The following is a 24,586-nucleotide window of genomic DNA, read 5'->3' on the forward strand; positions in this document are numbered from 1 at the left end:
ATTCAATGGGACAGAGGGAGTACCACATAAAATTTTAATAACATACTATTTTTAAAATATAGCTAATACCATCGAAATACAATACCTTACAGGTTCAACAAATTTTATACATTGTTCTACAGATCCAATTTAGCCAACCAATTATAACTAACATCATCAGTGCTCTTATTGCGCCTGTTTGGGAAATTTTAAAATAAAAAACTTATAACTTAAAATGAATAAGTAACTTATAAATGATAAGTACATAAATACTTATAAGATATTTAAGTTTTTGGATAATTTCATTTATAAGTCAATTTTTTTATTTAAATAAATCAAAATAAATAATTATTAAATATAATCATATTATTTCATAAATTTTAGATTATTTAATATTTAAAAAATATATTATTTAAAACTAAAGTAATTAATAAAAAAATTAAAAAATTAAAAAATTAAAATAAGTTGATAAAAAATCCGTCATATCGATAACTTGCTCTTGGCCAAAGATGCCAATTATGTCCAAATACATACACAACTTATACAACTCAGCTCTCCTCGATAATAGTGAACCAGATTTTTGGTTCTTCAAAATTTAAAAACCCACGTATTTCAGTTTCAAAATCATTTCTTTTTAACTTGGAAGACTTCAATTTCTGTCATCTTTTAAAGGGTCCAACCAGAATCTCAGGTAAAGGTTTCTTGTCATATTCTTCATTTTATTATGCAACAATTTTTCTGTAATTGATGATTTCAATCTTTATATGACATGAGAACAACAAGGGGTTTATAACTAATTATTTAGAATTAATTAATATTTGAATTAAAGTTGGGTTTGATTAATGAAGAAAAGAGGTCTGTGTTGATTGGCTAGAGGGGTGTTTTTTAATTTTATCTTATTTTTGTAAGGTTGTAATCTTTATTATGTTTATTGAATGGTACTAATAATGATTTCAGTTGTGTGCTGATAATGAGTAAAATGGTTTTGTTTCATTTAACTTTATAGATATTCGAAGTGTCACCCACTATATAAGCTGATCTTGTTGGATTGTGGAATGTGTTAAATTTAAGAAAAGATGCAATTTTTAGAGGGCTGTATAGCCAAACATGACTAGCTTTCCTGCAAATTCCTGTGTTTCAACCAAAATGCTTAATTGGTATTTGAATGATTACATATGTTTGGGATGTGTTAGAAGATATGACTTTCAAGAATTTGATGTGCAATTTCTTATGACAATAAAGAATATAGAAATCGTTGCTAATATGATAATTTGCTATTTTGTTACCTTTTCTTTTGTTGGCATACTTGTAGTTAGGAATATATCATCTCTATGATGCCTTTAGCCGACGATGATATAATTTTGATGGGTTCTTTCATTATAGAAAGACTTTACTTCATTTTAGTTTCTGTATTTCTGTAGATGTCTAGTGATTCCGACAGTAGCAGGAACTCTTTTGACATTGATGACCTATCACAGATTCAGGCAAGATGCAGAGAGGTAAGGTTCTTGTCTAGCTACAAGTTTTTGTATCTGCATGTGACAAAGATTGGATCTATATAAGTTCTTGTTTTAACAAACATCAACCTTTATTAATAGCGCCAATGTTGATTATTGCATCTTATGAAGAGATATTGTATTTAAAAATAAATAAGAAGTACTGTAGTTAGGAAAGAGCAAATGAAGAACAAGAAAGTGATTAAAAAAATTTCTGCAAAAGATTACATTATATGTGATATGTATTACCGTCTTTATGGCCCTTCTCATTGCTGTTCTTTGCTGTAGCTGAGGAAGGAGAAGGATATGCTGAATGCATCACAATCGCAAAGCTTTCAGTTGATTAAGGTAATTTCTTTCCGTGGTTATTATTCCTGCATAATTACAAATTTTTCGTAACTCGTAATACTGCGTAATGTAGTATTATCAAATCTTCTGTCAAAATTTTATTCTATCTAATATAATGTGTTATATATATATTGTTCATTAACTTTGAGATATGCACAAAAGGCCCACCGGGCCGGGCCTTGACTGGGCCAGGCTTTTCGGGCTTTGACTTTGACCGGGCCGGGCTTTCCGAAAATGTCAGAGCCCGTTTGGGCCCTCGAGGCGAGCCTAACCGGGCTTTTTTTGGGGCCGGATCGGATCGGGCCGGGCTTTTTTCTAATTTAAATCGGATCGAGTTTTATTAGAGATTCCAAAGACTACATATGTTAGCAACTATATCATGTAAAAATGTATTAGTTTACATGGAATATATTATGAAAATATTACTTCGTTGGAAATATTTAAGTTCGGAAAAAAATAAACATGTTTATAGAATAATATGTTTTATTATTGTTATCCAAATATATATAGTGTATTTACTATATCTTCTTTCATTATTTATGCAATGAAGTGTATAAATAATATTATTAATCACAAATATGTAAATATATACGTGTTTAAAGTATTATTTATATTTATAGTATATGTGAATTCATAAATATATAAGAAAATATATTAGGATAATCAGATTTTAACCGGGCTTTTTCGGGCTTTTAATCGGGCCGGGCCGGGCCGAAGCCCGGGCTTTTAACCGGGCCGGGCCGGGCTTTGCCTAAAAATATAGGGCCCGTCGAGGCCCGAAGCCCGGGCCGGGACCGGGCTGGGACCGGCCCGGGCTTTGACCGGGCTTGACCGGGCTTTGACCGGATCGGGCCGGGCCAGATTTTCAGGCCCAGGCTTTTTGTGCATCTCTACGCGAGTATGCACATATGGTAGAAAAGTAAGACTGCTGATGGGGAACGGAAAAGAACTTAATGGAGTATTTTATACACCTTATTAATTAGTTTAAATATATTTGGTTTAGAGGAAATAGTGTATTTATCCAAATGCTTTATATTTGGCTTTAGTAGTTTATTAAATAAGTAGGCTATTTATAATAACCCCAATTGTTTGTGCCCTAGTCCATTAGGTAATATTCAGGGTTTACATTTCCTATATAAGTAATTTAACCCCCCCCCCCCAACATATTATTTGTACTTGATTAAATTATTGAATATTGAGTTGGGTCTCCTTATTTTATGGTTTGCAATCCATAGTTTTTCTCCCTTCAGAGGCGAGGAAACCCTTTCAGCAGTTATTCTTAAGCGGTTAAATAACCAAGTCTACCTTTATCGTTCCCATTTTATTTAATCATTGTTTTCAAAAGCCGTCCTGCAGGCTGCATCAACTGTCCAACATATGTAACTGTTCATATCAGCTCACTAGTTGCTATATCGTGATTGGAGTATAGTTTGCTACAATTCCAACCAAAATATTTAAAAGGATTCATGAAAATATTTAACATAGAATTCTAATTTAGTCCTCCATTTTTTTCAGTTTTAAGTACTTGTCTCAGATGCATAGTAATGACAGTTGATTAGTTGAAATGTAACTATACGGACCCACACTTGAGTACACTTGAGTCAGTCTTGAAATTAACCCCACTTCTTGACTAATTATTTTTCAAGTGCCTCGGTCATCTGGCCCAGTAGAACTCCGCTGCAAGGTTTGTTCTTGAAGATTATGCTACAATACTCTTTTGTACTGTAATACATTGTACTATATAGTACTAGAAGGAGAATGAAATTTTGTGCTGTGCTTCTTTTTTCATAATTCGATTATCTTTAACGCTCTCTGATCTGTTTTAAATATGCTTCCCTCTCTGACAATAAGTTCCTACGTTCTTCGTGACTAGGGTAAAATCTCAATTAATGTACTTTTCGAGTTTCCATGAATTCTTTTAGATGTAACTTTAAATTAGAGACCTAATGGTTAAGAACAATTATTTAATGCACAAATGAATGAGGATCAGTATCTTTTTATAGGCAACAATCTAATATTACAGAATGATGTCTGGTGCAGAAGTTGGAATTACATGTTAAGACATTACTGGGAGCTCGAACAGAGGACAAGAAACGGATTCGAGAACTGGAAAGAGAAGTCAGCAACTGCTCTCAAGAATTAGGTATATATGTGCTAGTTTTAGATTGCACGCACAAATGGTTGGCTTTATTTGTATAAGCAACTCTAGCTCAAATTCCATTTGATTCTATTGACTACTGTCAAATGTGTATATTTTTTACCCTTAATTATAATGCATAAATCTCGAATCAATTCCTTAAGGTGCTCATTTTTATTTAAAACACATTAATGACCACATTTAAAAAAGAATTATCTTTAAATGCTGTAAATAAGAGTTCTGATATATTAATGCATTAAAAGTATGATACACTATGATATTAGGTTTATATTATAGGCTATAACCTAGGAAGCACCGACACTTCAAAAAGGGCGCCGTATGCGTGTCGGACACGGCCGACACGGCGACACGGCACCGACACGGTGTCCGACACGGCGACACGGCACCGACACGGCTGAGTACGTGTCCGACACGCCATGTGGCGTGTCGACAAAAAAAGGCAACCGACACGGGTTCGACACGCGACCGACACGGCCCACCGACCCAGCCCATATAAAAAAGCCCAAAATCATCTTTAAAAAGCCCAAAATCAGCTTTTAAAAGCCCAAACCATCTTATATTAACCCTAATTTTATGTCTCTCTGTCTTTTACAATGTTGGGCTCTGGATTGGAAACAAGAAAGAGGAGGGCTGAAGGTGGTTCTTCTTAGGAGAAAGCTTTTAATAATGAAGCCAGAGAACAATTGACTGCTGGAATTGCAAGAATGTTTTATTCTTCTGGACTGCCATTTCATTAAGCAAGGAATCCATATTTGACATATACAAATCTTATATTTTTTATATTTTTTTTACTTTTTTTTGCCGTGTCCCGTATCCAGGACACTTTGATAATTGACGAATCCCCGTATCCCGTATCCCGTGTCCCGTGTCCCGTGTCGCCGTATCAGTGTCGGTGCTTCCTAGGCTATAACAAAGCTTCTGCCAAACATAACAGAATGGGATGGAGTTAGTAATATTAAGTGTGTCTTCCCTTTGTCATGTACTTGACAATGTATAATCGGATCTCGTGCTTAACACAGTTACAACTTCTTAATAGATTACCTGCAGGATCAGTTAAACACTAGGAATACAGAAGTTCACTGTCTTGGTGATCGGGTACACATCCTAGAGTTAAAACTTGCAGACCTGGAAAACTTGGAGGAAATGGGTCGCCACATGACAGAAGAGTTAGAGAAGTCCAACTCAGACATATTGTTCTTGAATCAAAAATTACAAAACAAAGAGATAGAGCTCCAGCAGTCAAATTTACTAATCGAGAGCCTTGAAGAGTCAATATTATCAGTTTCATTAGATTACCAATGTGAGATAGAGAGCATGAAGATTGATTTGATGACCTTTGAGCAGAGTTGTTTCGAAGCTAACAAGATTCAAGAAGCTGCTGCTCAAGAAAGAGGCAGAATATATCAGCTAATTCAAGACATGGAGGTTCAGATCCAGGACTGTAGGGAGGTTATTAAAAGTTTAGGTGAGGAAAATAAAGAACTGAAGGAGAAGGTTATAATATCTGAGAGTAAAGCCAGTGAGATCTGCATGAAGATTAAAAAAATTTATCCAAATGTGCTGAATAAGGATGGCCAATTGTTCTCGGGTGAATTGAAGAACGATACCAGGTATACAAGATCTATGATTCTGTATATTTGATGTTCTAAATATATTTGTTTCCTTCCTAACCCGAATGAATAAATGTCATGGAAAAATATCAAATAATCCGAAGATATATAGTTTTTTAAATATGATATATTACTTGATAATGCATGGATGCCCCTCAATCTCAAACCTACCAATTTTTTATATATGCAAACATGAAGTATGTTACTTGTTATTGGATCTATAAGGGCTCTAGATTTTACACTTCATTATATTAAAGAAACTCTTGGCAGATGCCAAGGGGTGATCGCGGTGCGGGAGGTGGGTTTTTTGCTCAAACCGCAAATCAAACCGCACGTGCGGTTTGATCAAATTTCCAAACCGCACCCGCACCGCGTAACCTCAAAATCGCATAAACCACACCACGAAAATGCGGTGCGGTGTGGTGCGGTGTGGTTTATTTATTCAAAAAAATTAATATTTACATACAAATGTAATAAAAAATTTAGCTAATAAGAAAGTTAAAAATAAAAAATATGTCAGTAATTTGTAATATATAAGTTAGTATTTATAACCAGTGTTGTAAAAATCGGGAATCGGGGAAAATCGGTCGAGATACCGATTTAGGATTAATTGAAAATCGGGGATTAATCGGAAGGATTAATCGGAGTAAAAATCGGATGTATTATAATATTAAATTATATTTAATATATTATTATCATTGTATTAGTTATTTATTAACAAATATATATTTAATATATCATAATTTTTATACTTATTTATATATAAAATTTTAATTCTAATAAATAATTATATATACTCCAATAAAAAAAAATTCGTAAAAATTAATCAGATTTCAAAGATCGAATCGGTCGGATACTTTGTTGGGGATTAATCGGGGATTAATCGGTTGAATCGGAGATTTATCGGAGATTTTTAGAACACTGTTTATAACACAAAATTATAGTAAACAAGAACTGTATCTATTATATATAAAAATATTTATATGTATATTATAAATATATATTATAAATTATAAATATATTTATATATATGAAGTAATGAAGTTCTGGTGCGGTGCGGTGCGGTTTGAACCGGATTGTTAAAATGTCAAACCGCACCGCACCGCGCGGTTTGTCAAAAACTCAAACCGCAACCGCACCACAAAAAATTAAAAACCGCATTTTGCGGTATGGTGTGGGGCGGTTTGTGCGGTTTGATGATCACCCCATGCCACACTATTTTTCCACTATTTACTAAATTGCCTTATAAACAGTGAACAGAGCAGTGCTGCCTAATGACTTCTGATGGCACCTTCTGCATTTATTAATAAATTACTATGCATAATAATGGTTTCAAGTTCCCACTTGGGAATGATTTATTCTTCAAAAGTCATGGATATAATATTTTGGATTCATTGTGTTTCTTCTTGTGCCATTAAATTTCCAGAGTTGTGTGATCAGAAGCACTTCTCATAACAATTTTGGTCCAATCTGCAGATGGGCTGTGGGAAGAGAATCATGTACTGATTTGGAAGACAAGTTTGAAAAGATTTCATGTAGCATTATTGAGTATGAAGCACTAGTAAGCCAGCTTCAGGTATGTTATTGACATTTAATGACCTCACTTTGCATTAGATTAAGTACATATAATCGAAGCTTAAGCTAGGACTGAAGAACAACTGGACATGTATGTATAATAGTTTGGTGAACGATTTTGTTAGGTTACATTGAATTAGTTTCCAGTCTTCAATTCAAACTTGTGTTATTACGAGTCAAGTTGGATAATCACATATGCCACGTTTAGAGCTCATTTGCTTGCATTTGATAGATCAACTTTTGAACCGCTCTTTACACTTCATCTCCTGGGTAGCAAGAGTGAGCTCAGTCTGTTGCGTCCTGTATCTGTTTTTTTATCAAGAAGGAAGAGATTCAGAAATATGTTATCTTTTAAATGAAATGAATTATATATTAGTAATAATTAAAAGAGAATGAAATTCTTAAGGTGCTTATGTCATTTATTGCTAGGAAGAACTGAGAGAGCAAAAGTTGAAAGCAAATGAAGAAGCAGAGGATTTAGCTCAAGAAATGGCTGAGCTAAGGTATCAAATAACTGGGTTGCTCGAAGAAGAGTGCAAACGGCGTGCTCATGTTGAGCAGATATCTGTACATAGAATAGCCGAATTGGAGGCACAGGTACTGATTTATAATTTAGGAGTTCTAATTTTAGTTTTCAGTAGAGTTTTTAATAATTTTGTCAATTCTGGTAGATATCTTCCGAAAAGGAACAGAAGATATCTGTTAATTCTGGTAGACTATCAGTGGCGCTCAAAGATTGATATCATAAAGAAATTTGGCACTTCATGAAGACCCATTTTCAGTTGTAAATACAAATATAATACAATTTTTTTGGCCTGAATTGATGAGAGGAGATGGGATATTCTTGACGAGGTCACCTGAAAGACGCGCTTTTCTATTAGAGTTCATAAACATGCTCATTTTCAGCGTGGCAATTGCGGAAATGTAAAAGTCGTTGATTAGCAAGTAGTGCAGTTTCAGTCATCCTTTTCTTTTCTTTTCCCATTTCAATTAACCTATTTGTTTCAAGTGTGTATAATATCAGATTGTTATGTTAGTGTTGTATCTTAGAAATTTAGAGTGCAAAATCATACTTCCTCCGTCCCAATTTATTTGTCATGTTTGATTTTTTGTGGTCAAATTGACTCAACTTTGACCGTAAATTAAATATCAATCTTTCATTATTTTGAAAAATCGAAGAATACGTATTAAAGTAGATTATGTGTACTTTCTAATGATATAATTTTTATAATTTTTTCCGATTATATATTATATGAAATTTTTAGTCAAAAATTGGTCAATTTGACCGCAAAAAGTCAAACAGGACAGATAAATTGGGACGGAACGGAGGGAGTAATTTCTTCGCTTGGTTGGTTAAATTAGTTTGTGGTTAAACTTGATAACCAAATTTGTTATTTGGTTGTCTATGTATTGTATGAAAATAAAATATAGAATGATATCAAAAATTTGAAACTGTATATTCTGCAGATACAGCAGATTACCAGTTTAGAGAAGTTACTGTATAATTTATTATATATTATATTCTTTTTTACAGATTTTTTTAAAAAAGGCGTAAAAGTTCAAATTTACCATTTACTAATCTTTACAAAATATGTCCTCTTGTAACAATAAAATTTTAGCTGAGTTTAAAGGTTTCTTTGTCTTTTTGTTGAATAATAATAATAAAACAAAGTGTTAATGTTAATAATATATCAAAAAGAAAGATGTTTTATCAGGATAAAAAAAGAGAGGAAAAGACGGTGAGCAGCTCTCATTTTACCATAACAAACTTATACACTACTTGGTTTATTGACCTAGAATTACAAGAGCAACTTCAACCGCATGGAGCCTTTAGGTATATTGTCCACATGGCAGCCCACTATAAATTTAGTTATCGTCTTTTGGTCCTTCAAATCTGTTGATCCTCAACCCATTCTCTAAATCATGTTCACCTCATCTTCTGCTCAAAACCATTTCCCCCTTCCTTTTTTGCCTTTTTCTCTTTGAATGAATTTGTATTGATTTATTTTGTGTATACATGTGCACCACTCATATTGAAAATTTACAACTAATTTCACCTTTTGTATGAAAATTATGATTAATATTTTGCATATATACGGCTAATATTGTAAATATATGATACTTTTACCGATCAAACTTCTAGCAGTATGTCATATAAAACTTCAATCTACTGATTATTCATATTGCATTCAATATACAAATAGATTGAATTTAATGTATTGGTAGATTGAATTCAATGTACCATGAATTTTTTCTAGTTTGAATTTTAAAATAATATTAAAATACTGTTTTAAAAATATAGCTAATCATTATAACTAACACCATTGGAGCACAATATCCAGATTCAACAAATTTTAGCTAATCATTTTTTTACAATATTTTAGCTAACCATTATAGCTATCTCCTTGGAGATGCTCTAATGCATTATATATGATACATGGATTTTAATAGATTATTGTTATTCCCAATGGACTAACAATGAGATTTACAGAAGGGGGTTGAATGTAAATCTCAAAACTTTTCCAAGTTTTGAGTAGTTTCTAAGGCTAAGTGTTTAAGTGAACAAATGTGTGTGAATTGTTTGAAACTGATACAGACAGATATGTATTCAAACACAAATGTAAAGAACACAAAGAACTTAAAAACTTTTCTGGTGGATTTATTGTTCCACCAGAGATGTGTTATTTCAGAAAATCTGTGATTCAAAGAATTAAATCACAGCTGCTTCCTAGTACAAACTAGATGATTTTCTCTCTGGATATTTCTAAACAGCTCAGGAAAATTCTCTTCTAATTACTAGCTGCTACTTGGTTTATATAACACCAAGTTTACAAGTGAAAACAAAACTGTAAAATACAATTGAAAAGATTCTTCACATGTTTCTTCTTCATTTCTCTATCCAATGCAATCTAGGATAATCTGTGAATCTTTGAATACTTCCTTGTTTGCATCAGAATGGAAATGCTGCATTTTCTTGATTCCTCCTAGAGGCTTCCACATTCCAGTTTGTCTCTGTCAACCCATGTGCCTCTATCAGCTTGTGAATTGTCACTATCAACTGCTAATGAACTAAGCATCCGTTGAAGCTTTCATCCGTTTATGCCTTATCCGTTGAGGCTTTATCCGTTGAAACTTTATCCGTTGATGCATTATCAGTTGAAGTCTTTATCCGTTGAAGCACTTATGCGTTGATGGATATTATCCGTTGAAGCATTAGAGACATCCCTTGAGGCTTTGTTTCTTATCCGTTGAAGGTCTTCAATATCCGTTGATACTTCTTCACTTATACAAAATTACAAGGCATGAAATATTTACAATTAGCCCTCCTATTTGCATATCATTAGTAGTCAACATGACTGATAATTTCCTACAACATCTAAGAATTACAACTTGAATCCAGAGAATGAAATGTGCTACAATCCTAAACTTATTGCTAAGTAAAGCTACTCCTTCAACGGATAGCCAAGATGGTCTTATCCGTTGAGGCTACAAATACTAGATTTCTACTTAAGTGTTTTGTTTAACTTATCATCAAACTAATACACATATTCCTAACAATCTCCCCCTATTTATGTCTACTAGAACTGTAGGCATAAATATGGGTTTAGCTTGATGATAACAAAATACTTGACAAATATATAAACTGTAATAAAGCAGAAATTCAAAAGTGCTACAAAAATATATATGCTGAGATGAAATTGAAGAATTACATTGTTTCCAAGGGTGCTCCTTTAGCCTGAGCAGATTAGTTTCTTTTCCTTTGATTCCTTGTTTTCTTTCCTAGCCTCCTGTCATTCTCCTCTATTTGAAGTTGAAGTTGTCTGTAGAATTCAACTTCATCTTCTTCATTGATGTCTAACTTAGATTGCATATCCTTGAGAGTTTCATTACTGGCAATCTTGAGCTGATCTTCAATTCTGAAAAATCTTCTGACTCATTTGTTATCTCTGAACTCCATCAACCAATGAGGTGATTTGTGAATTATAATTCCTCTTTCTTGAATGAGTAATGTTCTAGGCAAAGTATTGGGCTCCCTCCAAGTTTTCCTTATGTTGGCAATCTTGTTGAGAATCTCAGTCTTGGCAGTCCCGGTAAAGCCATAATCCCTTTGTATGGCTGAGTAGACTCTAATCAAGGTAGAGTAGCCTTCATTCAGAATTCTGTAAAGAGGCCAGGTTCTTTCCCCATCTCCTTTGTATTTGAACACTAGTCTTTCTAGTAGCTGTCTGTAGGCAGCTATTCCCCTTACTTCCTCCAGCTCATCCAGATAGAGTTCAGTGTCTGAAAATTCTTTTATGTCACAGATGTGAACATAATCATCCTTAGAGGCTTGAGGTTTAGGCTTATGCTTCTGTGTGAATTTGATTGAGGCTTTAGAGGGTGTTGATTTGATTCTTCTTTTCTGCTTCTTTGATGGTGGAGAAGAGGTTAGGAAGGTGGGCAATTTGATGGTGTCCCAATCAATTGGTTCCTCCTTGGGAATGATTGTTTCACCATGAATGTTCATGAAGGGGTCAGGCATAATGGGTTCAGGAATAGAGGGTAGTGGTTTGGATATTGACTGGGTTTCTTCAGTCTCATCTACCATCTTTCTCTTTGCATTGACCTTCTTTCTGTTCCCTTTTTGCCATTCTTCTCTTCCCTTACTTCTTTCCTCCATCTCAGTATCAATCATGTCCCCCATAGCTTCATCTTCACTTTTGTCTTCAATTTCTTTCTGTTCTTCAGCCTGACTTGACTTTAGCTGTTTTCAAGCTTTGTTTGTGCTCTTTTGTCAGCCTTTAGCTGTTTGGCTTCTTCCTTCAACCTTCTGGTTTCTTCCCTCTTGGCTATTGAGAATTTGGGATGTCCTTGCATCACACATATGCTCTTTCCCTCTCTGAAGATAAATATCAATCTTTCATTATTTTGAAAAATCGAAGAATACGTATTAAAGTAGATTATGTGTACTTTCTAATGATATAATTTTTATAATTTTTTCCGATTATATATTATATGAAATTTTTAGTCAAAAATTGGTCAATTTGACCGCAAAAAGTCAAACAGGACAGATAAATTGGGACGGAACGGAGGGAGTAATTTCTTCGCTTGGTTGGTTAAATTAGTTTGTGGTTAAACTTGATAACCAAATTTGTTATTTGGTTGTCTATGTATTGTATGAAAATAAAATATAGAATGATATCAAAAATTTGAAACTGTATATTCTGCAGATACAGCAGATTACCAGTTTAGAGAAGTTACTGTATAATTTATTATATATTATATTCTTTTTTACAGATTTTTTTAAAAAAGGCGTAAAAGTTCAAATTTACCATTTACTAATCTTTACAAAATATGTCCTCTTGTAACAATAAAATTTTAGCTGAGTTTAAAGGTTTCTTTGTCTTTTTGTTGAATAATAATAATAAAACAAAGTGTTAATGTTAATAATATATCAAAAAGAAAGATGTTTTTATCAGGATAAAAAAAGAGAGGAAAAGACGGTGAGCAGCTCTCATTTTACCATAACAAACTTATACACTACTTGGTTTATTGACCTAGAATTACAAGAGCAACTTCAACCGCATGGAGCCTTTAGGTATATTGTCCACATGGCAGCCCACTATAAATTTAGTTATCGTCTTTTGGTCCTTCAAATCTGTTGATCCTCAACCCATTCTCTAAATCATGTTCACCTCATCTTCTGCTCAAAACCATTTCCCCCTTCCTTTTTTGCCTTTTTCTCTTTGAATGAATTTGTATTGATTTATTTTGTGTATACATGTGCACCACTCATATTGAAAATTTACAACTAATTTCACCTTTTGTATGAAAATTATGATTAATATTTTGCATATATACGGCTAATATTGTAAATATATGATACTTTTACCGATCAAACTTCTAGCAGTATGTCATATAAAACTTCAATCTACTGATTATTCATATTGCATTCAATATACAAATAGATTGAATTTAATGTATTGGTAGATTGAATTCAATGTACCATGAATTTTTTCTAGTTTGAATTTTAAAATAATATTAAAATACTGTTTTAAAAATATAGCTAATCATTATAACTAACACCATTGGAGCACAATATCCAGATTCAACAAATTTTAGCTAATCATTTTTTTACAATATTTTAGCTAACCATTATAGCTATCTCCTTGGAGATGCTCTAATGCATTATATATGATACATGGATTTTAATAGATTATTGTTATTCCCAATGGACTAACAATGAGATTTACAGAAGGGGGTTGAATGTAAATCTCAAAACTTTTCCAAGTTTTGAGTAGTTTCTAAGGCTAAGTGTTTAAGTGAACAAATATGTGTGAATTGTTTGAAACTGATACAGACAGATATGTATTCAAACACAAATGTAAAGAACACAAAGAACTTAAAAACTTTTCTGGTGGATTTATTGTTCCACCAGAGATGTGTTATTTCAGAAAATCTGTGATTCAAAGAATTAAATCACAGCTGCTTCCTAGTACAAACTAGATGATTTTCTCTCTGGATATTTCTAAACAGCTCAGGAAAATTCTCTTCTAATTACTAGCTGCTACTTGGTTTATATAACACCAAGTTTACAAGTGAAAACAAAACTGTAAAATACAATTGAAAAGATTCTTCACATGTTTCTTCTTCATTTCTCTATCCAATGCAATCTAGGATAATCTGTGAATCTTTGAATACTTCCTTGTTTGCATCAGAATGGAAATGCTGCATTTTCTTGATTCCTCCTAGAGGCTTCCACATTCCAGTTTGTCTCTGTCAACCCATGTGCCTCTATCAGCTTGTGAATTGTCACTATCAACTGCTAATGAACTAAGCATCCGTTGAAGCTTTCATCCGTTTATGCCTTATCCGTTGAGGCTTTATCCGTTGAAACTTTATCCGTTGATGCATTATCAGTTGAAGTCTTTATCCGTTGAAGCACTTATGCGTTGATGGATATTATCCGTTGAAGCATTAGAGACATCCCTTGAGGCTTTGTTTCTTATCCGTTGAAGGTCTTCAATATCCGTTGATACTTCTTCACTTATACAAAATTACAAGGCATGAAATATTTACAATTAGCCCTCCTATTTGCATATCATTAGTAGTCAACATGACTGATAATTTCCTACAACATCTAAGAATTACAACTTGAATCCAGAGAATGAAATGTGCTACAATCCTAAACTTATTGCTAAGTAAAGCTACTCCTTCAACGGATAGCCAAGATGGTCTTATCCGTTGAGGCTACAAACACTAGATTTCTACTTAAGTGTTTTGTTTAACTTATCATCAAACTAATACACATATTCCTAACAATCTCCCCCTATTTATGTCTACTAGAACTGTAGGCATAAATATGGGTTTAGCTTGATGATAACAAAATACTTGACAAATATATAAACTGTAATAAAGCAGAAATTCAAAAGTGCTACAAAAATATATATGCTGAGATGAAATTGAAGAATTACATTGTTTCCAAGGGTGCTCCTTTAGCCTGAGCAGATTAGTTTCTTTTCCTTTGATTCCTTGTTTTCTTTCCTAGCCTCCTGTCATTCTCCTCTATTTGAAGTTGAAGTTGTCTGTAGAATTCAACTTCATCTTCTTCATTGATGTCTAACTTAGATTGCATATCCTTGAGAGTTTCATTACTGGCAATCTTGAGCTGATCTTCAATTCTGAAAAATCTTCTGACTCATTTGTTATCTCTGAACTCCATCAACCAATGAGGTGATTTGTGAATTATAATTCCTCTTTCTTGAATGAGTAATGTTCTAGGCAAAGTATTGGGTTCCCTCCAAGTTTTCCTTATGTTGGCAATCTTGTTGAGAATCTCAGTCTTGGCAGTCCCGGTAAAGCCAGAATCCCTTTGTATGGCTGAGTAGACTCTAATCAAGGTAGAGTAGCCTTCATTCAGAATTCTGTAAAGAGGCCAGGTTCTTTCCCCATCTCCTTTGTATTTGAACACTAGTCTTTCTAGTAGCTGTCTGTAGGCAGCTATTCCCCTTACTTCCTCCAGCTCATCCAGATAGAGTTCAGTGTCTGAAAATTCTTTTATGTCACAGATGTGAACATAATCATCCTTAGAGGCTTGAGGTTTAGGCTTATGCTTCTGTGTGAATTTGATTGAGGCTTTAGAGGGTGTTGATTTGATTCTTCTTTTCTGCTTCTTTGATGGTGGAGAAGAGGTTAGGAAGGTGGGCAATTTGATGGTGTCCCAATCAATTGGTTCCTCCTTGGGAATGATTGTTTCACCATGAATGTTCATGAAGGGGTCAGGCATAATGGGTTCAGGAATAGAGGGTAGTGGTTTGGATATTGACTGGGTTTCTTCAGTCTCATCTACCATCTTTCTCTTTGCATTGACCTTCTTTCTGTTCCCTTTTTGCCATTCTTCTCTTCCCTTACTTCTTTCCTCCATCTCAGTATCAATCATGTCCCCCATAGCTTCATCTTCACTTTTGTCTTCAATTTCTTTCTGTTCTTCAGCCTGACTTGACTTTAGCTGTTTTCAAGCTTTGTTTGTGCTCTTTTGTCAGCCTTTAGCTGTTTGGCTTCTTCCTTCAACCTTCTGGTTTCTTCCCTCTTGGCTATTGAGAATTTGGGATGTCCTTGCATCACACATATGCTCTTTCCCTCTCTGAAGATAATAGCCATGTTCCTCCTTACAGCCACATCCATGGTCTCTTTGAGCTTTGAGATACTGCTACCCAAAAGCTTGTCCTCATCAGCCTTTGGAAGAGGAAAATCCACTTCTTTCAGAGGATTCTTTGTAGAGTCCTTATTGGATCTGTTGTTGGGCTTGAGAACCATAGGTTTCAGATCCTTGGAAGAAGTCTCTCCAACCTTATTCCTCCCTACTGGCTTGAGCTCCATAATAATTGATTCCACTTTTGTGCTATGCTTCACAGATTGTGATTGAGAAGTTGTAGAACCAAATATTTGTTGCATCTTTTCATCAATCTTCTTCCTTTGCTCTTTGACTTGCAATTCAGCTGCTGCTATCTGGATTAGATCAATTCCATCAAGCTTTCCTTTGATTTGAATAATTGGAGAAGTGGCGATGACAGGAACTAGCACTTGAGAAATTTGAACTGTTGTTGATGGCTCTCCTTCCCCTTTCCCTTTATTCTCCCCCTTTTTGTTATCATCAAGGGTAGGGGTCAAGCCTTGTGCATTTTCCAGCTGCATGAGTAGATTTGTTTGAGTTTGTTGATTCTGAAGAATGGTGACCATAGAGTCTTCAATGATCTGAACTCTGGTTTCCAATCTGGCCAGTCTCTTGTCAGCATCAGATTCTTTCCTCAGTCTCCCCAACAAATCTTGCATAGTACCATAAGGTATGACTGAATCCAACTTCTCAGCATTGTAGGATTTTAGATCAACAATATCCTGCTTGAGCTCATCCACACTTAGATTCTGTTTGAAATGCTGCAACTGCAAGAGATGCAGAGATTCCAGATGAGCTTGAAGAATTGCCTTGGTACCAGCATCTGTAGTCTCCTGAAGGGCTTTCTGAATTGTCATGACTTGTCTGACCAAAGTGACACCAAACTCTCCTGGTGTTGATGCTTTGGCCCATGCCCATTCAGGAATATCTGGAACAGAACTTGGGCCTGCTACTCCCCCTAAGTTCATGCCCTCATCCAAAGAATCAGAGTCATCATCATTAGAATTTACTCCAAATTCTTCAGATGGCTCACCAGCTTGAGAAGGCAGCTTGTTAACAACAGCTTTGTCTCTGAGAAGAGATTCTGAAGTGTGTACAATGTTTAATGTCTGTTCTGCCTCCACATTGCCCTGAGCAGCCAATAATTGATAGGCTGAAACAGGATGAGTAAAAGTGTCAGCATCCAAGGAAATGTGATCAATTACAGCTTTGTAATGTTGCTGAAATTGTCTTTCCTATTCTGCATCATCCACTTTCATTGACTCACTAGCAATGGCTGGATCCACCCTTATAGCTTCTGTACCTGCCTTTCTCTCTTTTTCTCTATTTTCTTGCATCAGGGGCTCCCCCTGGCTCACACACACCCTCACACCCTCACCCTCACCTTCTAAGGTGGCACTCCCCTCACTCACTTTTGCCATGCTGGAAGAAATAACATGCATATGGGGACTCTCAACCTCTCCTTTTGCCTGGGAGCAACCCAGCCTCTCACTCAAAAGATCACTCCCTTCCCTCAAACCTAAAAGTGATTGTACAGTAGCCATGTCCTCTATAGTTGGAATGGTTTATGTTATGTGTGTAGAGACCATCAACGGATAGGGAGTATCCGTTGAAGTGGAAACTGATGGTAGGATAACTGCTGTTAAGCTTATCCGTTGAAGAACAACCACTTGTCAACGGATGAGAGATATCCGTTGAAGAAGGAAAAGATGTAGATATAGAAAGTGACATAATTGTTGAATCTGTGTGAATTGATTTTAAGTGAGGTAACACAGATTCTTCAATTACATCTGAAAGAATTGGCTGATGATCCAACAAATCATCTAAAAGATGATGATCATCAGGTTTTGAGTGGGGCTCCTCCCTGAGTTTTAATGAGGGAGAATCAGGAATTGATGTGAATATTATATCCACATCCAGAGAGGGTGATGGAGAGTTTGATGATTGGTGTGTTTCTATTATGAGAGAATGGGGCTGTGACTCCATATTTGCTGGAATCACATCAAGCTGAATTTGTGAAGGCACAGATACAGGTGGATGTATATGTGTTGTGTGTGCCCCTTGTGTGGAAACTAGGGTCTTGGCCTTCTTCTTCCTTGAAAAGGCTTTAATTAGTAAATGTGTGGCTTCAGTGTCCCTCCCTCTTTTGTTCTATGTCCCTGGTTGGGGATTATTTTCAATAGTTACATCCTTTTGGGAGGATGCAACTAGGGATGTGTTAGACTCCTTTTGAACCACCACAGTCTTTTGAGAGACTGTGGCTTGGCTGGCTTGGGTACCACGCACCTCTCCCACCTTATCCCGGGGGGTTTCTTGATGTTCACCCCTCCCCTCACCACTCACACCCTGTTCACTCCCTTCAGGGTTTATGGTAGTTGTTACAACTGTTGTCTTTTGAGAAACAACAGAGGTAGTTTTCTTTGACTTGAGTTTTGAAACTTTAGTTTTGGTGGCTTTGGTAGGAACCTGTTTGGGCAAAGACACAGATCCCATTGCCACACTGGAACACAAAGAAACAATGGGGTTGGAGATAGTAAGAGTTATAGAAATGTTTACCTCACTTACCTGTGGTGCATTCATGATTGACAAATATACCAATGGCACCTGGCTGTTGAGGTTCATTCTCAAAAGGTCTGCAAGGACCCTTTTCTCTTGTGCCCAGCATTTGAGTTTATTATTCTCATTTGATATAACCAATCCTTCAGCAACATGGTTAGCCAATAACATAAAGAATCTAGCATAGTAGATGTTATGTGGTCTATTAGCTTTGTTACCTAATCTGGAACCTAATTCTAGCATGACACAGTTGCTAAAATTAAAGTACCTATCAGAAACTAGCATATAAAGCATATTAACAAGAGATGAAGTTATAGCATCAAAATTGCTAATCTTCCCAGAGAAAACCTTAATAAAGGCATCTCCAAGAAAACTCCATTCTTTCCTAAGGCCTTTCCTTCTAATACTACCTAAACTAGCAGAATCAAAAGCATAGCCTATGGAATCTAACATAGCAGATACATCTTTATCAGTGTGTGGTGTTATGGCATTATTCTCAGGCAACTTAAAGTAAGACTGTATATCATCACAGTTAATGCAATAATCCTTACCTTTGAGAGAGAAGGCAATAGTCATATCTGTGGAGTTGAACTCTGCAGTTGTCCAAATCTCCTCAATCACCTCACAGTAGATGGTTGGGGCTTCCAGCATTGTATAGCTCAGTTTGCAGTTTTTGATGAAGTCCATTATCTTGTGATAATCAGAATGGGCTTCATTCTTTTCAACCAAGGCTACGAAATTATTCTTTTCATAAACAAATCCTGTTTGAGACATAATTTTGACTACTGGTGCCATTGTTGTGAGTAGAGGTTACAGAGAAAAACTTGAGAATTTTGGGAGAGAATGAGAATAAGAATTGCAAGAAAGCGTAAAGTGAAAATAAGAGTTCAATTGAGCTTTTATACTTTCTTGAATTAAAATGAAAATAAAATGATTAAATGATACTTTTAAATAAATTACAGCCGTTTAAGAGGAAAGAAAACTGTAGAAATTTTGAAAACTGCCTTTAACACAAATACATACAACAGTGTATATCTGTATCAACGGTTGAGTAAAAGAATCAACGGCTGTGACTCACTTATAGTAACTGATGTGACACTTCAACGGATAAGGTAAATAGTTATCCGTTGATGATCAACACCATTTTATCCGTTGAAGGATAAAATTACCAGAAATGTATTTGTCTTTCAACGGATAATGAACATCCGTTGACAGAACAATTTTGGCTTTCAACGGATAGGGAATATCCGTTGATAGGATAAGTCTTACTTAAAGCCAACTTTGTTCTTGCAGCAAATTTATTTCAGGCTTCAAGGCAGATTACATAGATGACATAAATTATGAATAATTAAGCATACCTAGCTCACTTACTAATCTTGTGAATGTTGATTCATCAAGTGACTTAGTAAATATGTCTGCAATCTGCTTTTCACTTGGAACAAATTGAAGTTCCACTGTACCTTTCATCACATGTTCCCTAATAAAATGATACTTGATATCAATGTGCTTGGTTCTTGAGTGCTGCACTGGATTTTCAGTAATGGCAATGGCACTTGTGTTGTCACAGAATATTGGAATTTTGTCAACAGTCAAACCATAGTCAAATAGTTGATTCCTCATCCATAGTATCTGTGCACAGCAACTACCAGCAGCAATGTACTCAGCTTCAGCTGTTGATGTAGAAACAGAATTTTGCTTCTTGCTGAACCATGACACAAGCTTGTTCCCTAGAAATTGACAGGTGCCAGTTGTGCTTTTCCTGTCTATTTTGCAGCCTGCATAATCTGCATCTGAGTAGCCAATTAGATCAAAACCAGATTCTCTAGGGTACCAAATTCCTAGATTTGGAGTCCCTTTGAGATATCTGAAAATTCTTTTAATAGCCACTAAGTGAGATTCTTTAGGGTCAGCTTGAAATCTAGCACAGAGACATGTAGAAAACATTATATCAGGTCTACTAGCAGTTAAATATAAAAGTGAGCCAACCATGCCTCTATAACTTGAAATATCCACAGACTTTTCAGCCTTGTTTAATTCAAGCTTAGTGGCAGTGACCATGAGAGTTTTTGTAGATGAGCAATCCATTAAGTCAAACTTCTTTAAAAGATCATAAATATATTTAGTTTGACTAATGAAAATTCCACCACTAACTTGTTTAACTTGTAAACCAAAAAAATAAGTTAGCTTTCCCATCATGCTCATTTTATATTTACTTTGCATTAACTTAGCAAACTTTTTACAAAGCTTATCATCTGTAGATCCAAATATAATATCATCTACATAAATTTGTACAAGTATTTTAGAGCCATTAACATTTCTAAAGAAGAGAGTTTTGTCAACAGTACCTCTTGTGAAGTGATTATCTAGAAGGAATTTTGACAAAGTCTCATACCAGGCTCTAGGTGCTTGCTTTAGTCCATAGAGTGCTTTCAACAGATAATACACATAGTCTGGAAAATTTGGATCTTCAAATCCTGGAGGTTGGCTTACATTAACTTCTTCCTCCAATTCCCCATTTAGAAATGCACTCTTGACATCCATTTGATAGACTTTGAAATTGGCATTAGCTGCATAGGCTAGAAAGATTCTGATGGCTTCAAGTCTGGCAACTGGAGCAAATGTTTCATCAAAATCTATTCCCTCTTGTTGAGAGTAGCCTTTAGCAACCAATCTGGCTTTATTCCTTATGACAATGCCATTTTCATCCATCTTGTTTCTGAATACCCATTTTGTGTCAATAGAACTCTTGTTCTTTGGCTTGGGTACCAGCTTCCATACTTTGTTCCTTTCAAATTGGTTTAGCTCCTCTTGCATTGCTAAAATCCAATCTGGATCCAATAGAGCTTCTTCCACTCTCTTAGGTTCCTCCTGTGATAGAAAGCTACTATACAGACCTTCTAGTTTGCACTTTAGATGTAGCATCACCAATGATCAGTTCAAAAGGGTGATTCTTGGTCCATTTCCTTTGAGGTGGTAGATTAGCTCTAGATGAGGTTGCCTCAGTATTGTCATGATGTGAGATAGAATGTTGATTGGTTGAAACTCCCCCTGAGTTGCCGATCCTTTGAAAGGAATTGGGAGCTCTATCAACTGATGAAGTGAATTGATTATCCGTTGACAGACTGTGATCAACGGATGCTTCATTATGAACTTCAACGGATGATGCACTTTGTCTTTCAACGGATGCTGCATTGCTTCTTTCAACGGAAGCTGAATTATGACTTTCAACGGATGCAGCATTCTGTGCATTATCCAAAGGCAGATTCTGAATTCTTCTTGAGATGCCTTCTTCATCATTCTCATCTTCACAATATATCTCAATGTTATCAAATTTGAGTCCTTCATGATGTCCCTCATCTGTTAGTCCATCAATCTTTTTATCATCAAACACAACATGCACATATTCCATGACAATGTTGGTTCTTAGATTGTAGACCCTATATGATTTTCCAGCAGAATAACCAACAAATATTCCTTCATCAGCCTTTGCATCAAACTTTCCTTTGTGATCGGATTGATTCCTTAAGATGTAACATTTGCAACCAAAGACATGCAGAAAGTTTAAATTTGGTTTTCTTCTCTTGAATAATTGATAGGGAGTCATGCCTTTTGCCTGATTGATTAGAGAAATATTCTGAGTGTAACATGCATAGTTAACAGCCTCAGCCCAAAAGTAGGTTGGGAGTTTTGACTCTTCAAGCATTGTCCTTGCAGCTTCAATTAGTGATCTGTTCTTCCTTTCCACCACACCATTTTGTTGTGGGGTCCTTGGAGCTGAGAACTCATGCATGATCCCATTTTCTTCACAGAATAACTTCATGGTTGAATTCTTGAACTCAGTTCCATTGTCACTCCTAATATTCCTTACTTTGAAATCAGGATGATTGTTGACTTGCTTGATATGATTGATAATGATTTCATTAGCTTCAATCTTTGATCCAAGAAAATAGACCCATGAAAACTTAGAGAAATCATCAACAATCACTGGGCAATATCTTTTCCTTGAAATTGACAATACATTTACTGGTCCAAAAAGATCCATGTGCAGCAGTTGTAATGGTTCATCAATTGCAGATTCAAGCTTCTTACTGAATGATACTTTCTTTTGCTTTCCTTTCTGGCAAGCATCACACAGTCCATCCCTTGTGAATTCCACTAGAGGCATTCCTCTAACTAAGTCATTTTTGACTAGATCATTCATTGTCTTGAAATTCAAATGGGACAGCTTCTTGTGCCATAGCCAACTTTCAACTGCACTTGCTTTACTGAAAAGACAAGTAATGGATTCTGTATCTGTAGAGTTGAAGTCAGCTAAGTACACATTCCCTTTTCTAACTCCAGTTAGAACCACTTTATTGTCCTTTTTACTTGTGACAATACAGGCTTCAGAATTGAAGGAAACAGTATTCCATCTGTCACATAGTTGACTGATGCTCAATAAGTTGTGTTTGAGACCATCAACCAATGCAACTTCATCAATGATGACATTTCCTTTTGAAATCAAGCCATATCCCATAGTGAATCCTTTGCTGTCATCTCCAAAGGTTATGCTAGGGCCAGCTCTCTCCTTAAATTCTGTGAGCATGGTGAAATCTCCTGTCATGTGTCTTGAACAGCCACTGTCCAAGTACCATAGATTCCTTCTTTGTCCCTGCACACAACAAAATCAATCAAGTTGATTTTGGTACCCAAGTTTCCTTGGTCCAGCCTTGTTAGTCTTTTTCCTAGACTTCATTCCTCCTGCATCTTTTGACTTAGGTAACTTTGGGTCAACCTTGATCTCAGATGTGGTTGGTTGAAGTGTAGGGTTAGTCACAGAATTATTTAGCACATTTGATTGATAAGGCATAGATTGTGCAAACATGTTATTCCACATAGGCACATTGTATGGCATTTGAGGCATACTAAATGCAATAAAATAAGGATTATTAATATATGGCATGTTTGCAAAATGTGCATGGGGATTCTGATGAGACATAACAGGCATGGTATACCGAGGTGACATAGACATGTTAGACATGGAGGGATTTGAAGGCATGGGAGTATTTTTAACAGATTTGCAATTATCAGATAGGTGATTGACACTTTTACAATGCACACAACTTTTTCTAGGAGCATACCTATCAGGTGTGTAATTATTATGTTTATTAATCCCTATCTTCCCATTTCTTTTAGATTTTCTTTTAGTTTCCTTCTTATCCTCAACCAACTTAAGCCTATTTCTCAGCTGATCTAAAGTCATGTGTCCTATATTCACCTTACTGGCATCTTTGGATGTGCTAGCCCCTTCTTTGATAAAGTTCTTGAGAGTTGAATCATTCTTCTTATTAGGGTTTTTATTTTTAAAATTACTTGCCTGTTTTAATTAATGAGCCTTCAACGGATGCTCCTTTTCTTCCTTCAACGGATAACTTTTATCATCCGTTGATTCCACATCCGTTGACAATCCATCAATTAATTCTAACTTCTTTTTGTTTTTCTTCCAGGCATCCTCACAGAATGATTCAATTCCCTGAACCTTGGCAATTTGAACACTAACATCCCTAGATATTTTCCAGGCCTTGATTACCTCTTACTCACTTTCTAACTATTTAGAAATAATTTCTACTTTCTTAACAGCTTCTTCTAGTTCACTCTCAACAGTCAAGCATTTAAGTTTAATCTTTTCAAGCTCAATTACCTGATTCTCTAACACAACATTCCTATCACTTAAAAACACATTATTCTCTTTGATCCTAGTGTTTTCTTTAGCTAGTGATTTAAGGGAAACACGCAAATGATATAATTCATTGGACGTATCATTTATGGCTTCATTGCATTCATGTTTAGAAAGCTGAGAGAGATCAGTAGTAATTACCTGGTTGCTTAATGAACTAGTTTTATTTTCATCAGAATTAGCCATCAGGGCTAGGTTGACATATTCCACATCATCATCTTCATTGACCCCATCTGCTGCCCAATCATCTTGAGTGAGAAAAGCTCTTTCCTTTTGTTTGAGCAAGTCAAAATACTTCTTTTTGTAATCAACTTGCTCAAATTTCTTTTTATCAGAGGTTGGCTTCCTACACTCACTTGCAAAGTGTCCACTCATGCCACAGTTATAACATTTGAACTTGGATTTGTCCACCATGTTTTTGTTTGGCTTAGTGAATTTTGTATTTTTCTTGAACTTCATCTTTGCAAACCTCCTGGACAGAAAAGCCAGATGTTC

General features: G+C 35.4%; 1 protein-coding gene across 1 annotated transcript; it reads left to right on the top strand.

The window, feature by feature from the left end:
• Positions 1-490: 490 nt before the first annotated feature.
• On the top strand, positions 491-8,253 carry LOC141723589 (uncharacterized). Its single transcript, XM_074525428.1, has 8 exons — positions 491-670; positions 1,401-1,478; positions 1,764-1,823; positions 3,864-3,966; positions 5,018-5,591; positions 7,068-7,167; positions 7,596-7,763; positions 7,838-8,253. The coding sequence occupies exons 2-8, from the start codon at positions 1,401-1,403 to the stop codon at positions 7,904-7,906; spliced, it is 1,152 nt and encodes a 383-aa protein (XP_074381529.1). The 5' UTR covers positions 491-670; the 3' UTR covers positions 7,907-8,253.
• The last annotated feature ends 16,333 nt before the right edge of the window (positions 8,254-24,586 follow it).

This window comes from Apium graveolens, chromosome 5, assembly GCF_009905375.1.
Source record: "Apium graveolens cultivar Ventura chromosome 5, ASM990537v1, whole genome shotgun sequence".
Lineage (NCBI taxonomy): Eukaryota > Viridiplantae > Streptophyta > Magnoliopsida > Apiales > Apiaceae > Apium > Apium graveolens.

Coding starts and splice junctions, on each gene's coding strand:
- LOC141723589 (XM_074525428.1), top strand. CDS start 1,401: ATGTCTAGTGATTCCGACAGTAGCAGGAACTCTTTTGACATTGATGAC. Junction 1,824..3,863: donor AAAGCTTTCAGTTGATTAAG/GTAATTTCTTTC, acceptor TGTCTGGTGCAG/AAGTTGGAATTACATGTTAA. Junction 7,168..7,595: donor CACTAGTAAGCCAGCTTCAG/GTATGTTATTGA, acceptor ATTTATTGCTAG/GAAGAACTGAGAGAGCAAAA.